The sequence below is a fragment of the Rhea pennata genome, chromosome 1 (assembly GCF_028389875.1).
Source record: "Rhea pennata isolate bPtePen1 chromosome 1, bPtePen1.pri, whole genome shotgun sequence".
Lineage (NCBI taxonomy): Eukaryota > Metazoa > Chordata > Aves > Rheiformes > Rheidae > Rhea > Rhea pennata.
The window spans coordinates 144146973-144164048 of NC_084663.1; the positions used below are offsets into that span (position 1 = coordinate 144146973).

Below are 17076 nucleotides of genomic sequence, written 5' to 3' on the forward strand. Positions count from 1 at the left end.
CTAATGTGCAAGCTTATAGTACAGCCTAGTTGATTTACTGATTTAAGAGTCTAGGTTGGTGTTCTCTGCAGTTAAGTTCTTGGCCCAAAGAATTTAGACATTCAAGAGTTCTACTGGTGGCTTTGTTTTTTGGAATAAAAGCTTCACTGGCCTTTCTCTATTGTAACATACTTCTAGCTTTATGGTCAACTCACTATTGATAGTAGATGGTCTGTGTTTCAACTGTACTATTTTGTATACTAGAAAGCCTGAAACAGTTGGGCACATCTTCATATAAAATATCCTTTGATTTTTACAGGTAAATAGTGGGATGTGAGTGTGGTTTTTGGGTGTTCTTGAGGTTTTTTTGTTTTCTCCCTTCACAACTGTCCCAGTCAGAATTTGTTGGGGGAGGTACCAGATAAGAAGTTGACAGAATACTTATTGCAGCTGTTGACCGTGCGGCTCAGTAACAGGGCTGAGCTTGCTGTTGTTCCTCTTGTTTGAGTATTTTTTCCAAGCTCAATTGAATCTAGTGACCAAAACCTGTTTTGCTGTAAACATGGAAAGATGAGAAGCAATTTCAGAGTCTAAGAAAAAGTGGATATCTTAGCCCCTTTTTACTTCTGATGTTTAAGTGATGGTGTGTCCTGACAAAGAACCATTTTATGTAGACAAACTTTCAGATTATATGAGGTAACTGACTGTCAGGTTTTCCCTATTAAATTGATCTGTTCAGACAGTTAATGCTCCCTTGCAAATAATGAGTTCCAGTATGGTCCAGTGGCTGTGTACAATCAAAATGGTTACATCCAAAGACAAACTTAAAAGCTAGTTTCCTGAAAACAGCTGGAACAATAGATTAAATCAGTATTCCTATTCTCTGTCAGTATATCCTACCATCAGAGTATTTGCTGAGGAGACTGCAACTATATGAAACCCTGGTATATTAGACACTTGGATACTTGATTTGACATAATTCATAAGAGGAAAGCTATTTGAGAAAATCTCACAGCCTATGATTAATATTTTTGCACTGCTTCCACCTTACTACAGCAAGATGTTGTGGAAGTTGCCTTTTGCAAGATGTCTACTGGGTGGATTTTTTCCTGAAGAACTTTGTATTTTTTCCATGTTGTCTGTACTGTTTTTCTTTCAGGAATTAGCAAAGCAGGCAGAGGAGGCAAAAAGCATTCTTGCTGGTCATTCATAGTGAACTGTTAAAGGATCTCACCTCTAAAAGCTGTAATGAAAGTTCTGTCAATGAAGTTAGTTATTGATGGACATGCTTGTACGATGCAAACTTCTTTCTCATGTTCATAGTTCTGGGGGCAGATAGTTACCTCTTCATCTCTCCCCTTCACCAAGGGGAGATGATAGATGGAACTCTTTCTGACTGCATAGTTGGGACTTTTTTGATGCTAAAGCTCTACCTAACTTTGAAGAAAACCTAAAACATACTCAGCCACATTTGGAAGTGTTTCTACAGTAATAATGCATTTGCAACAGAGTATTCCAGTTTTCAGCAAGACTGCATTACTTGTCTAGGTCAGCTATTTCTAGCTGCAGCTCAGGAGAATCTTGGTATTTCTGAAATGATAAAACTGTAGAATTCAAGTCAGAAATCTCACTGTTAGTGCAGCATGTATATTGCTGAAAGTGGTGAGATTGGCAAGTCCGTTTTACAATGATGAGATGTCATGCAAAAAAAGATGCAAGATAAGATGCAAACGTACCTCTGATGGAGTGTTTAGTCTTCACTGATCTAGTGAAAACCATCTTTTGACTATTTGAAAGCTTCCCTTGTGCATGCTTATTTATTGCACACTCCTTTTGTATGTGTGCATGTAATTTGAGTTGTCAGAGAAATATTTGCACATCCTTGGATGTATTTTTAATGTGCAAGATGGTGTGCATGGAATGCATTTCACAGTAGGCAGATGGATTTAGCAAAAGGTTCTCCTTAAAACTTTCTCCTTCTACATGAGAATTAATACACAATCCTGTTGTGTATTGGTTGTGTAAATGGTCCAGACCTTGCATGCTCTGCTGAGATACTTAGACTTGAATATAGAATTTCCTTCAGTGGCTTTCTTCTGGATCTAACTTAGATTATTTAAATGAGGCTTGGTTAAACTAAATGGAGGCACGGAGTTGCTGATAGTTGGGCCACTATTAACAATTTTTGAAAGAATGCTTTAAGCTGTAGTAAACCTTTTAAAGCTTCTAAGAGAGCCAATGATGACTAGTGCCACAGCAGTTTCACAGAAACTTTTGGGACACTTGTTTCCCTGGCTGTCATGTAGTTGAGAGTAACTAGCTGAACTCTGTTGCTCTGCTGTCTTGAGTGAAAATAAGAGGGAGAAAAACTACTTAGAGTAATAGTGTCTGTACCATGAACTTCTGAACTGTGACCTAATGAATGCATTGCAGTTGGTATAGTTACACCAATCATCATGTGAAAGGTTAGCAATCCTTACAGCTGTTCTTACATGCTTATAGCAAATAAGAAATTCATCATAATTCTAGGTCATGAAACTCTATTTCTAATTGCATCCTCTTCCTCTGAGTACTTCTGCAAGTTATATTTCAAGTCTAGAGTCTTCCTCGGGGTTCTCTTATTTATTTAAATAATTGTTGTAACTTGCAAAAGGATTCTGGACTTCTACTCTACACCTCACTGAGTCACTTTGGTTTACTCATGGAACTGCTACTCGCTGGAACTTATCAGGTCCTGAAACTCCAGGACACTTTAATTTTATGAAATGGGACAGAGCAGTGTATGGCTTTGTCTCTTGATCCATCTGGGTTAAAGCTAATGGCAAAAATAAGCTAGCGTAAAATTGTATCAGGGTTAAAACTAATAGATGTTTCTTCCATACTGTGGAGAGGGAAGAAGAACATGTATGGTAGAATTAGTTTCTACAGAACATCCAGAACATCTGCCAGAGAATAACTGTAATTCAGGATAGGAAGAAGCAGCTGGGACTGAACCACTTGTTGCTAGCGGAGAGACTTATATGCATATGTCCCTGATGCCTGTTTCTAACATAGATTCATTCTCTGAAGGTGTTTCTCTGAGCTTGACCATTCACTTGCATTAACTTTTTGATTGCAAAAGGTAGGCAAGATGAATCCTGATCTTAGTATGTTTTTAAGTTTCATTTAGGCTTATATCAAGTAATATTGCCACAATGTTCATCTGAACTTCCTTATTGTCACCAGAACCAGGTTGCTGCTGAGTGGAATCAACTGTGTGAGATTAAGTGAGAACAAATAAGGGTGTGTGTTTTTTTAATAAGAAAAAAAAAAAAACTTTGCTTAAACAAACTGACAGCTCAGTAGCTTGAGGCAATTCACCATCCTGCTGCACTATCATTAATACTGACAAAGATCAGTAAAAACTGTATTTTGGAGTAGGGGAAAGATGCAAGTGTACAGTGATTTAGCTTGGCTTATGCCATGAAACTTTGTTATTAAGCTTTCAGTCTTACTGTTTTCAGACTTTTTTCTAGTGCAAAAGCTAGATTTTAGCTGCCTGGAAAAGCTGATTTTGAAAGCTTTAAGTTGTCAGAGGATCCTCTTTTGCTGAGGAAAATACTTTTAAGTGTGCCAGCCTAAATGGGCTAGTGAACACAGAGCAAACTCTTGTAATAATAAATCTTCCTTCCTAATTTAGCTGGAAGATAATTAACATACGGAGAAAAAGTCCCTTTTTTTTTTTTTTTTTTTTTTTTTAAGTGTGATAAGTGGAAATCCAAACATCTGCCACAAAGTCAAGAAAACTAGTGTTTTAGAAGATGCGTTTTAGTAGGCTTGTTCTAACTTCTGGTAGTAAACTTACCTATCCTGAAATAGGTTTTTCTGAACCAACTTTAACCTGCCAAAATATTTGGAATGTTGGAACAGATTTTCTAAATTAAATGTCTCTTCCTTGCAAATAAATCTGAATCCTTCATCAAGACATCAAGAATGAGATTTTAAAGAGCAGTATCACTCTTGCCTAGAATCTGGAGTTTCCAAGATTTAAGTTTGTTAAAACTTACTGATTCTATCACTTACTTATCTGGAGGGAAACATTGTATTTCATTGTACAGTCAAATCCTCAGGAAGGAAGCAGAATCATTCTTGGGACTTTATTGATCAGACTTGAACTACTGCTGTATAAGATTGTGGAGGCAAGAAGGCGGATCGCTTTGAGCCTGCTTACAGATAAAATTTTATTCACAATTATCATTTATTTTTGAGAGACATTCTGTGAGAATTTACTGTGTTTAATAAATGAGAGACTTTTCAATAAAAAAGTGTAGAGTAAGGACTTCTAAGTTTGTGTGCTAAATAGCATTTATGTCTCTTCACTGCCACCCTATTGCCCTTTTGGACTAGATATATGTAACCTAGTCCCCAGTGTTGTCTTTTATTTTCTCTTCCAATCAATATTTATCAGTCACAGAAAGGAGCTTTATCCAGTATCTCGTTTTCTTGTTCTGTGGCTCATAAGCTCTGTAAGTGGATAATTGCAGGGATATTAGGTTTTAAAAGGTTAAATATTGTATCTTTGCAGAAAATCTGCTTAGCTTATTATGCACCCTGGCAACACTTGCATGAAATGTGATATACAAAAACAGAAGAACTAGCCTGTTGAACTCAATTTAAGCAAGCCTGATATACAATGCGTTGTATATATGTTGTTGATATACAACACTTTTTGGTAACTTCACTGTGTAAAGATGCTAAAGACTTGAACAGAACTGTTACCTACCAAATAGGTAAAAATCCTTTAGCATTTTTGGTATGTAGTGCTATTTTTTACTTCAGATCAGTGTACTACTTCTTAGTACCAATTTAAATGTAAAGTTGGGCATAAATTTGTGGTAGATTTTTTTGATCTTACTGATTTAACCCTGTTGTATTCCTTTGCATTTTGGTTCTAATATGAACATCCTTATGGAAATTTGCATCAGATTATACGATGAGAGTGGACTCTTGTTGTGCCTGTGTTCTGTTTAAAAAAATAAAAAAAAATGTCCCTGTCTGTCACATACTAGGAAGCATAAGTACCTCTATATGAAGATAAGGTGGCCCTCCCTTCTGTAATCACATCAAAACATTGCAAGTAGCAAATTGGTTTAATGAACTGGTGTCTTAAATATATTTAGATAGTGAGCTGATTAAGTTCACCAACTTTTACCTTGTCTGTATTTAAGTGATATTTGGGGTTTCATATTCTGTTCCTTTGTGGGGCTCTGTATTTCTTTGTGTTAGATTGTATTTAGATTTAGACTTGACTGAGTGCGCAGTCTTAAAATGAGCAGGAACAAACACCTCCTCCGACATGTTTCAGAAATGCATCCTGTCCTCTAAGGACTGCATCATAGTGTCAACTCTTCCTTTCAGGTAGGAGGGAGATGAAAGAGGACACCCCACTTTAAAAGCCCTGCTGTCTTCATTTTTGGTTAGAACCAAGTTTACTGCTCAGTCTGAGTCGTCTGTTGGTAGATATATGAAGGTAGACAGAATGATTAGACTTGCCTTTTTGGGGTGAAGTATATCTATGTTCTCTGATCCATTTACTAATATACTACTATATAGTAGTTTTATTTACCATTTGCTGACAATGGCTCGAAACGGATCTGGAGAGTAGCAAAATAATTTAGGAAATTTGCCCTTTAAGTAATTACCTTATGGGATATAAATTTCCATATAAATTTCCAGTTCCTTACTGATAAAAGTCAAGACAAATATATGTTTGGTTAAGTGTGGAAACTCCTCGTGATTGTATATGTCAGGAATGAAAACCAGTTATGTATTAAAGGTTTTCTTGAATTCTCTTTATGGGCAAATCTTACAGAAGTGTTTTTAGGGAGGTCTTTGTGTTTTATTAAATTACTGTAAATGAGAATTTTTTGGGAAGCTCTCACTTTTCAGCTTTAGCGTAAAACGTAAACTTAAGTGGTAACTTTAAAATAAGTTACTGATTCTGGACTTACTAACCTTTGAAATAAGTATATATTATGTCATTCAGTCCCAATACTGTATCATATCTACTTGGCTGAATTATTTACAAGCTTTGTGTTAAGGAAAATAACTTTTTAAAAAGTATGGTTTTTTTTTGTGTGTGTATCTTTGCAAGTTACTGTAGAATTCTTCACTTACCAAACCAGTGCCCTTTGGCAGTTTATCTTACTGCTGCTAGTGTTAAAGGTTTTAACTTACAACTAGAAGAAAATGCAGGTCTCTTTCTAAACATTAAATTTACCATTAGAAAAAGAATAAGTAGTTAACTGTTGCTGCAGATTTTCAATTCAAACATTTGCCATTCAGACATCTAGCAATTCTTGTTAATGAAGAAATTCTGTGGTCAAAAAGATTATAATTTTTATAATTGCTTAATCTAATAGAATTGGTGGGGTTTAATTGCTCTGGAATTATAGAATTGACTCATCTATACAATATGGACAGCTACAGAACTGCCTAGATGAAATTATAGAAAGCAGTGGAATTTTGAACTCTTTGGTACTTCGCGTTCCTTCTTGAGACTACAGTAGAACTATCTCAGTTGTACTCAGAGCTTTTTGATTATCACATAGGAGTTCAGATAGGGAAGAGAAGAAACCCTGGCCGTTCTTGGGAAGGTGGGGAAAAAGAGATGTGATGCTAACTTCATAGTGCATTAGCCAGAGCTGATAGTCCTGGATGACTTGTTTCTTTCTCTGTTGCAGACAGCTCTCCCTGTGTTGACCAGCACTACCATTTAGTTGTCCTTGTGCAAGTTGCTATTGGCATTTAAGAAGCTTTAGTTTGTTCAGAACGTCCACCCAGCTGTTACAATGTGAGAGCTGTGCTCCAAGTTGGCTGCTGGATGCCACATAGAATATCCTTGGCATTTCATACTATGCCCTAGATAGTCTTGTCACTAGATGCCTATGTGTAGGCAACCAAACTAAGCCCTGGGGTCAGAAAACTGTTTTGGTACTAAGAATTATGGTCTAGGAATTTTTATCCTTCCTTTGTGGTGTTCACCAGTGGTTCTAGTACATCTCTGACCTTTGAGGAAACGCTTTGAGGAATACCTCCTTGCTTTGAAGGAAATAAAATACTGAGCCTAAAAAATAACTACTGAAGGGAAACAAGTTACAAATTCTTTGAAAGAGCACCAAAAATGGGAAGCTTCCAAAGTCATCAGCACAAAGTTAAAGAATGAAAAGAGCTGCACAATGTTTCCAAAACTTCAGCATATTCTTCTCATCCGAAGTGAGAGAACCAAAGGATCCAGACCTGCTGGCTCTGCCTCTACCTCTTTGCTGCTTGTTTATCTGCCAGAAATACTGATCTGACCTTTTCTAATGCAAATAAAGCACCTTTGTAGTTTATCTTTTTCACCTATTCTTGAGAAAGCATTATGCAGTAATAGGCAACATCTTTCAGTGAAGGGAGAATTTTTGTCTTGTAGCAAGAGATTTGCATTCTGTACTTGCTTTTAGAATGGAGTAAATATCTAATGTTTAATTTGTAAAACAGTATATTTTTGCACTAAACAAATGCTGAATTCAAAATCTGGCTTGAATGTAACTTTTTTTCTTATTTGAGAACCATTTTTCTTCCTGTGTAAATCTCTTTCTGCAGTTCTGAAACTATTGCTTAGTTTCTTCCTCATAATTGCTCTCTGGAACATGTTTAGAATAGGCTAAAAGATGAACAAATATGTAAAAGAAGAAGAAAATTCTTCTGTTATATAAGCCTTTTAAATAGCATCCGTGGAAGTTCTGTGTGCTAGAATAGCTGTTACCATAAATCCTGAATTGAGATTTTCACAGGCACTGTAAATTGGTTATTGTTCAGTGTGCCTTCTGAAGTAAAAGATTAGTTTATGAAAGAATATAAAGTTGTCAGTGAGTGAGCAGCTCTGTCACTAGATTTTTTTTTTCTTTTAGAAGCTTTTTCCATCCATTCTTCTTTGTCTCAACCTTTTCTTTTTGAAAAAAGCAGTTTATTAACCTGAGACTTAATTTTCTCACCTGGATTTTAAGTAGCTTGTCTGTACTGGGCTTGCTTGAAATATTAATTTCCTTTGATTTTACCTGAAACATTAAGGACATGCTCGTAGTTTATAACTGACATTTTTCCTTTTCTCAGTTTAAACCTAGGGCAAATCTGAAGAACTTGCCGCTCCTGTGGCAATTTGAGCAGCTCACATGAGTGTTGCAATCCAGGCAGACATTGTAAATAGGGTAAAGGGTAAATTAAATAATAAAATAAAGCAACCCTTCCCCTTCACCTCTGGCTCTTTGGAACAAATAGAAGAGTTTGATTCTGTTCAGTAAAAGATGATTTGATCACTAGTGCTGAAAAGCATGCTAGCTATGTGACTCTGGTACCCGTCCAACTTAACATTCCTTTCTAGCATAGGATAACTGTAAGGGCCCTATTAAAAGGCTGATGTGTAGAGTTCAGTTTCTAGAACTAAACAAGAAATTAATGTGATTACAGACATTATTTGTAGTGCTGATGGTAATGTCACTTTGAGGATAAAATGCTGGTATTTGTAGTCTTTCCAAAAGTTTGGCAGTCTGGAATTAAAAGGGTTTTTTGATACCCTGTGGCACTTTTGTTGGTTCTAGTTTTAGTGGTTCAGCTGATGAGACTTCAGCTAATGACTAAGTGTCAAAAGTTTTAATTAACAGGATTGTTAGAAAATTGCAAGTATTGATTCTAGGCGTCAGATTCAAGGTAACTTCTGTGAAATAAATTTTAACTCAATTGAGGGAGCTCGGCAACTGTGAACATGATCACTGTCTCAAATGCCAGGGTGGAGGGGACACAGTTAATTCAGACTTTATGCTGGGTGTTCCAGTAAAGGCTCCTAGTTTGGAACCCTGAAAGTAAAAACTTGCTGACTGCAGAATGCTTGCTTTAAACTATATCAAAGCACTCAGGTCTTTCACTGACTTACGGATTTTGGTTGTAGTAGGGAGGTAGGTATCTTTACAGGCATTTTGATGAAGATAGTAAGGAACAAAATACAGCCTTGGTTGGAAATTGGAGAAACGGAATTCAGGATCTTGGGCATACTTAACATTAGGATAAGCCATCATATAGCATTAGCTGTTGTTGTTACATTCAAATAGTGGCCGTGGGATGAAAAACTTCATGTTTAACGTCAAATTCTGAGTTGCCTACTAACTCTGTTCTTACTTTGCTTGCTATCTTTGTTACTTTGCCTTATTCACCTTTCTTTTTGAGACTTAAGTAAAAGATGAATTCTTCTTTACTGAAGCTAAATACATTTAAGTAGATAATTATCTCATTACTGTTTTATTTAGCATAGTAGATCACAATTATGACATTAGGAAACTGTTTCACTAGAATGTATGTAATGTAAAAAACAAACAAACAAAAAAAAAAAAAACTCTGAAGGAATTCCTTCTTTCCTTTCAGAAAATCAACAATCTTTCAATCTTTTAGGATTGAAAAAGAAGCCATGCATCATGATCAAAAATTAGACAAGCTGGTAGTTTGTTACGAAGTTGTCATGCTTATTTCACAGAATGGGTAAGGTTGGAAGGGACCTCTGGAGATCATCTAGTCCAAGCCCGCTGCTCAGCAGGTCACCTAGAGCGTGTTAGGGCTGCATCCAAGAGGGCCTTGAAGATCTCCAGAGAAGGAGACTCCACAACCTCTCTGGGCAACCTGGTCCAGGGCTCTGTCACTCTCACAGGGAAGAAATTCCCCCTCACGTTCACGCGGAACTTCCAGTGGTTCAATTTCTGACCATTGCCTCTAGCTCTTTCACGTGAGACAACTGAAAAGAGTTTGTGCCCATCCCCTTGACATCCTCCCTTCAGGTACTTGTACACATTGATCAGATCCCCCCTCAGTCTTCTCTTCCCCAGGCTGAAGAGGCCCAGCTCTCGCAGCTGTTTCTCATAGGGCAGACGCTTTAGAAATATTTTAAAAGCAAATTCCCTCATGACCTGTCTGTTAAGCTAGAAGTTCAGTGTTGGGTTTGTTTGTTTGTTTGTTTTCTGAAATTAGAAGTGGTAAAACAGTATTTCGGGTGTCTCCAGGAAGTGTTTAGTGTATTAATCTCAAAACTTAATATGAAGTAAAAGACTAAAGTTGTTTTTACTAAATTTTTAACATCCTAGAAATTTAAGTGAAAATTTTTGAAAATGCTCATGAATTTTCCAGTGTACTTGTTCTTAGACAGCTTACTCCAATCTATCATAAATCTTTTGAAGGTATGTTGCAGCAATGCTAAAGAGAATGACATCTTTCAGTCCTCATCCAAGGATGACTATTATAAGTGTTTTCATTGTACTTGACTGTCAAATATGTGTTTATCCATTTAGGTTCAGACAAAGAAGGAAGAACCTTTGCCACCATCACTTAGTCAAACCATTCCAGCTTTCTATTTCCCTCGAGGTTGCCCTAAGGAAAAAGTGAATATAGATGCTGTGATCACCAAAATTGAGAGAACTTTCTCTCAGTTTCCAAATGAGAGGGCAACTTTAGAAGATATGGGGAAAGTTGCAAAGGTAAGAATTTGCTGGCTTTCTACTTTCTGTACTCTAAACTTATGGAAAGGAAATACATGTTCTGTGTCTTTGTTTTCTAGTATTATGTGTTTACACCTCTTACAAGGTAATACCAGTAAGGCTTCATATTTAGCATAAGTGATAGCACAGTTATGTGACAAAATCTTTGCATTAACTGTCCCAAATTGCCCTACATCGTGCGTACCAAAAGGAACAAGGCAGAAACCAAAACTGAACCAACTTCTTAGTTGCTTAAACAACTAAATACTGAATATGTTCTGTATTTGCTATTGATGACCAGCCTTCAGACAAAGCACTGTTAATACACATTTTGTTTCAGGTCTTCAGAGTATTAGTGGTTGATGAAAATGTCCATGTAATTGATACAAAAATTTGCAAATTGTGTTTTCTCGTTGAAGTGTCCTGAACCTCCATTGTAAAACACTGAAATCCAAAATGGTCTGGGAACTTGGAATTATTGCTCTTTAGTGGTTATTGATGCACTGGAGTTACCGTAGAGTGACAAAATACTGGAATTAGAAAGCAGTAAAGTTGGAGAAGCAGTTTTGGATGGAAGAGGGGTTTGTTTGTTTTTACTTCTGTTTAACGCATAATAAACTAGTTTAATACAACTTTAAATTTACATTTTATTATATCAAATCAACTGTTGAAATACTATCACTGGAAGTCATGACCTTGGTTGAGTCTTGGGTTTTCATTCCTGTTCTCATCACTTTGCACAGGAAGTCCAGGATCCAGAAAACAGAAATAAAGATCTTCTCAAGAGCATGATTAGGATTTCAGAAACTCCTGACTTGTCCCAGCAGAGGTGTTTAACTACTAAGCTGGGTGATAGGATTCTCTCCTTCCACAGTTTCTTTCTGCATAGAGAGGTGGAGGGTGCCACTCATCTATAATTCAGTGGAAAAGACACATCCAGAAAAAAAGAGGAACAGTCTGAAGTATCTGAGTGAAGAGAATATCTTGTCAAATCCACATTTCTTTGTGGGTTTTTTTGTTTTGTTTTGTTTTTTTGTTTTAAGCAATGGTAAAACTATTGTATGAAAAGTAACTGTGCTTTTCCTCCAGGGACTTAATACATTATGTAACGTTCTGATCTTGTATCATATCCTCAGCCACAGACATATCAGCATCTACCCGAGTCAGTTTTAGACAGGAGATGGGTATTTTGTTGTTAAGATTGTTGTTAAGATTGGGGAAGTTTGGAACAGACAAACAGCATTGAGGTGAATGGGAACTTTGAAGCTTTGAAGGTGCAACTGCTAAGTGTCCTGAAGCAAGCAGCCTTAGGGCAGGCTGGCCCACTACTGAAAACTAGATAGAAGATAAACATGCATATGCAAGGAAGCAGACAGGTTGAGCCATTCTGTGAACCAAGCAAATGTAAACTTGCTGCAGTTCAGAAGCTGCATAGCAGTTTGCTGTCTTGAGCCCAGCTTAAGCATATCAAGCCCCTTTAGCAGTGCTTATTGGCTTGGACTTTGCTCAGCTGCTTGAAGCTTAGACAGAGCAGATATGTGACTGTGTTCATCTATCAAGCGTGCTGAAAATTGCCTTGTTTTGCTTTCCTCTTTTGGATTTACACCTAAAGCAGTTGCTTGAATTTAACTATTTTGGATGGTACAGTTGGTTTCAGGAGCTGTTTTAAAAACTTGTGCTCATTGTAGTTTCAGAAATGTTTCTAATCTTCTGTGCATATGTGCAGTCATACAAATGTTTCTCCTGTGATGTTTAATGCTTGCAAAATTTAATTTTTGAAAGGTTTATAAGTGAGGGAATAAGCCTCAGATAAGAAATCGATGAACTGACTTCATGTACGCTTTAATTCTAGGCTTGTGAATGCCCGCTTTACTGGAAAGGTCCATTGTTTTATTGTGCTGGAGGTGAACGAACAGGATATGTGTCAGTTCATAAATTCGTTGCAATGTGGCGGAAGTAAGTGGTCACATTTTTAGAGGTACTGTATTTCTTGATTTAAATGTGATATTTTAAGCTCTGAAAGAGATCAAGCCCATAAAGGGAAGAAAACATTTTCCTACAGTCGAGCGTTGACAGTAAATTTGTACCTAGGGAAATGTAAATACTTCATCCCTTTCAAAATAGATAAATCTTTATTTACTATGCTTATAGATTTTTAAATGTTTGTGGTAAATGACTGCTGTTGTTTATGGAGAAATTGAAAACTACAGTTCTAACTTGCAGAAGTCAGTTCTGGGAAAAAAAAAGTATTCTCTTCTGTCTAGTTCTACTTCCATTTCTAACTCACTCTTTGCCATATAGTCAATCTGATTGTGTGCCCACCTCCTTTAATGTAAATGTAGGTGACTGTGTATTTGTCTAAAATTGTGTAAAAATGCTAGATGGCAAAGAAAGCTTGAGAGATGCCTACCTGTTCCGTTTGGGTAGCTTCATTGTGAGTACACCTTGACACTTGAAATTCCTTTTTGAATTAAATGTGGTTGCAGTTTCATAAACTGTGCATGAGTAATTTTCAATGCAGAAAATTAAATGCTTATATTTACATTTCAGAATACTTCAGACCTGCTATGATGATGCTGCAAAATTTGTTCATCTTTTAATGAACCCTGGATGTAACTACTTGGTGCAGGAAGACTTCATTCCTTTTTTACAAGTAAATTACAACTAGAACTAGTGCTGGAAATCACAACAAAATGACCTGGCAGAGCAAAAAAAAAAAAAAAAAAAAAAAAAAAAAATTGGAGTTAAACATGATACTTCATGGTTTTAATTTAAAATGCTCATTGAAAATATTTCATGTAACTACATTGCATGATCAGCTAGGTTGCTAGTGAGTGAATTCACTTATTGTTAGCTATAGTTAACTACTGTTTTATGTAAAGTGAGGAGGTTTTCTTTAAGCTACAGTGAGATGTATGGATTTAAAATTGCTTTCAGGAACAGCTCACATGTCAGAAAATCTTTAGGGTTTAGAAAGGAGTTGAAGCTATTTAAATTAAGGAGGTCCTTTGAAAGGCAAGGGAAAAGTGACAGATTAATTCAAGACCTAATAGTTTCTCCCCAAGCAGCAAATAATAATGAATGAATAAAACCTAATTGTTTTTCAATGGATTATAGTCAGACACAGAAGTACACTACTAACGGTTGTGGCAGCTTGTTACTTATGTCCATCTGGTTAACGTTCTTCTAAAATATATTCTGTTTTAGCTTTTAAAAGATATTTTTTAAAAAAAGAAATCATCTGTGATATTTACATGAAGTACTCTGTAAATGAAGTTATCATTAATAATAGTATTCAGATGTGGTGTGTTTTGGTTAAGGAAGCAGATGTGTTGTTTTGTGCTAATGATTCTATAGAGACACTAATGAATATTGTTTGAGATACTGTTCTTCCTTTCTGTTTAGGATGTGGTGAATAGTCATCCTGGCTTATCATTTTTGAAAGAAGCATCTGAATTTCATTCTCGGTACATTACCACAGTAAGTGATTTTTATTTGGAAAAGTTACTTTTTGTTAGCTAAGTATGAAAAGCAAAATGTTTAAATTGGTCACTATATATAAACATCTTCGTCATACTTGTCTTCAGAAAAAGTCAAGTACGCTGTCGGTTGTCTTTTTGACATGACTAGAAAGCTTGTGAAGAAAGACTTGATTTCTTAATAATCATAGTTTTTCTTAACACTTGAGAAATGTGCTGAATTTAATATTTTTGAAACTGAATTGAAGTAGTGTAGAATAAGCTAATGAGCATTAAACGAAGAACAGACTGTTCTTATCTTAAATTCCTGATTGTGGCCATAGATTGTACTCATTAGAATCCTGGCCCTACTCTGGAATTGATTAAATGGAATTTTGAATTAAAGGTCTATATTAAAGTGATTATTTCAGTATTAAGTAAATTAATGGTAATATTGAAGCTGCTTACTACTTTCCTCTCCATAGATTTTCTTTCTAAGCAGATTTTATACATGGAAACTTCCATTTCTCTTTTCTTAGAGTTATATGACTGAAATAATCATTCTGTACACAAGAAAAGAATCAATGACATTAGATTTTCTCAACCGTGGACTAGATAGCCAGTTTCACTGAAGTCAAAAGATTAAAAATTATCCAAAAGGACATTCAGTTCACTTTCTTTGTGCATGTCAAAATTAGCCTAGCAAATACTCTCTAACAAAAAACATGCTGATAATTGGTCATATTTTACTTAAATTATAGTCAGACCTAGCCCTAAACTGTGGAAGCTTTTGTTTTAAAATCGAAACTTGAGTTCTGCACACTCTAATTCCGTTTGAAAGTGTTTGGTTCTGGTTCCTCGTATTATTCCTATAGAGACTGCCAGCCTAACAAGTATAGCCTGCCATAGTAGGTTTTGCCTCTTATTATTGTGGTAACATGAGTTTCTAGAACTTTCCTGTCAGATATGATTCTTCCAATGAGTAGTGTTTAATGGATTAATGGAATAAGTCTGCTCTACCTGAAATTGTGAAAACTGGCTGCTTGTCCTGAAGGACAGTAGGAGGGAAGAGGTCCTGCCACTTCCAGTTGCTTTTCTTCAGAGGAACGGGTTATTTGAGTAGGTCTGAGTATAGGAATATCAGACAAATTAGCACTAGCAGTATTTTACTAAGAAAATTTAGTCTGATCTTCAACAGAAATTCATGTTTAATCAAAAAATTTAGTATTATGAATATGATATTATTTGAAATATCTGTCTGCAGAACAAGAAATGGCGAGAGGACTGTCTGCCTCTTCTTGTCTTATTTTAGGATAGAGTAACTGACCAATGCAGACTTCTAAAATTATGTCCTCCAAGTTATTACTAAAATAATTATAGATGATTTTTCTGTTAAGGTGAAGCATGGCATTTTATACCTGTATTCAAGGTAATAGTTAAACTTGTAGAAGCCTTTATGTTGCTGTATGAAGGTATATCTAAAGAACTTTGTAAGCATTGCAGTTGGAGACTTAATGTCTGTTAATGCTAACTTGCAGTTAACACGCGCACACACACACACACACACACACAAATATGTATATGTATAAATCTTTCATGAAGCAGGTGTCTTGTAAGTGTTCAATCATAAAAGCAATTGGTTCCACCTGCTATGCAATGGTATAGGTTAGTTAGTCGCAATGTAGTGAGGTAAGGTTAGGTATATCAGTTCAGGATTAGGCTGTGTAAAAAGTTTGTCTTGGCAAATTAATAATACATTTAATCTGTAAATAAGTGAAGTGTATATCTTAACTATGAATTCTTGAAATTATAATCTATATATTGCACAACTTCTTCCTTCTGACAAAACATTGTGCAGTATAGTAAAGAGGACAATTTCAGACAATTTGCTTATACTCTGATTGGATTCTCTGAACCAGTTTTTGTTCCCTGTTGTTTCTAGCAAACATTCAATTTTGTTTTTATTTTTAGAGCAGTTAAATGTATAACAGATGAGATAATGACATACAGATGGATTAAGTTGCAAAGCTAAGGCAAAAACCTTTATAGAAAAAGATTGCTTTGTAGTATAAGCCAAAAATGGGCCTTTCCCAAACTCACAATTAGAGTGCTAATTAAGTTTCAAAAGTAGGCTAGTTTATTCTCTTCTCTTAGTTTATTGAACCAGCTGTTCTTGTTCAAAGTAAGAGCTACAGAGCTTACTGTGTACTACAGCTTAAGCTTTATTTTAAAACTTTTTAAATAATTACACTTTTTATAATATAGAAATGGTGGATTGGTTTAAACTATTGATTTGCTGCAGTTCATCAGAAGTGATAAATAGCAAAGTCTTTAGTTTGGAAGAGATTTCATTTGGGGAGAGAAATATTCCAAGACTGCTTCTTTTTGGTGTATTGCTAATAATATAAGTGCGCTATTTGGTGCTTTGATAATCAGCTGTATATAATCATTTCTAATTAAGCAATTACAGCTTGTACTGTGTTTAGGTGTTTGTCTACGTTTTAATGATAAATGACTTATTTGAAATGTATATCTGCCCGACAAGTCAAAATAGAGATGACTACTGAACTCAGTTGAAGAAATGGTTTTAAAGTAGTTAACTAAAGTTAAGCAAATTATGCTGAATGCATAAGTCTACTGAAATATTTTAAATGTAAAATTGATTTAAGCAGAAGTATTAGAAACAAATTAATTCAATTGTGTATCCAGTTCTCATTTCCTGCATAGCATAAGACTAGTCATCTTATTTTCTAACTGAAAAACATTTATGTAAAAAATTTTACATGTTTAATACTACTGTCAGTTTTTTCAACTAGCTTCAAAAAGAATAAAATTAAATGGAAAAATATATTCTCCATCTACTCACAGGAAGTATTTTTTCCATCAAATGTTGGTTTGTTGCCTTTGGGAACTTCAGAAGTAATGGCATCCCCCAGTTCTCTAGTTTGATCTTTCTTAGATAGTCCCCTTTCTATCTGTGCTTCATTTGTGAAGTAAATTTTTTTTATAATAAACATTAGGTCTTTAAATTTGAAGTCATGAGATATATTACTAGGTTTATTAGATGATATCCTGCAGTTCTAGAAGATTGGAAGGTAATG

The 17076-nt window shown here is 35.5% G+C and overlaps 1 protein-coding gene across 2 annotated transcripts in view; it reads left to right on the forward strand.

Annotated features, from left to right (window-relative positions):
* The window catches only part of PPP2R3B (protein phosphatase 2 regulatory subunit B''beta), a 52976-nt gene that overhangs the window by 22900 nt on the left and 13000 nt on the right, over nucleotides 1-17076 (forward strand). For both annotated transcript variants that reach the window (XM_062574870.1, XM_062574878.1), the window contains 4 exons: nucleotides 10332-10517; nucleotides 12370-12473; nucleotides 13068-13170; nucleotides 13923-13997. In XM_062574870.1, the coding sequence (XP_062430854.1) occupies nucleotides 10332-10517; nucleotides 12370-12473; nucleotides 13068-13170; nucleotides 13923-13997 (468 nt within the window). The remainder of the gene's footprint in view (nucleotides 1-10331; nucleotides 10518-12369; nucleotides 12474-13067; nucleotides 13171-13922; nucleotides 13998-17076) is intronic.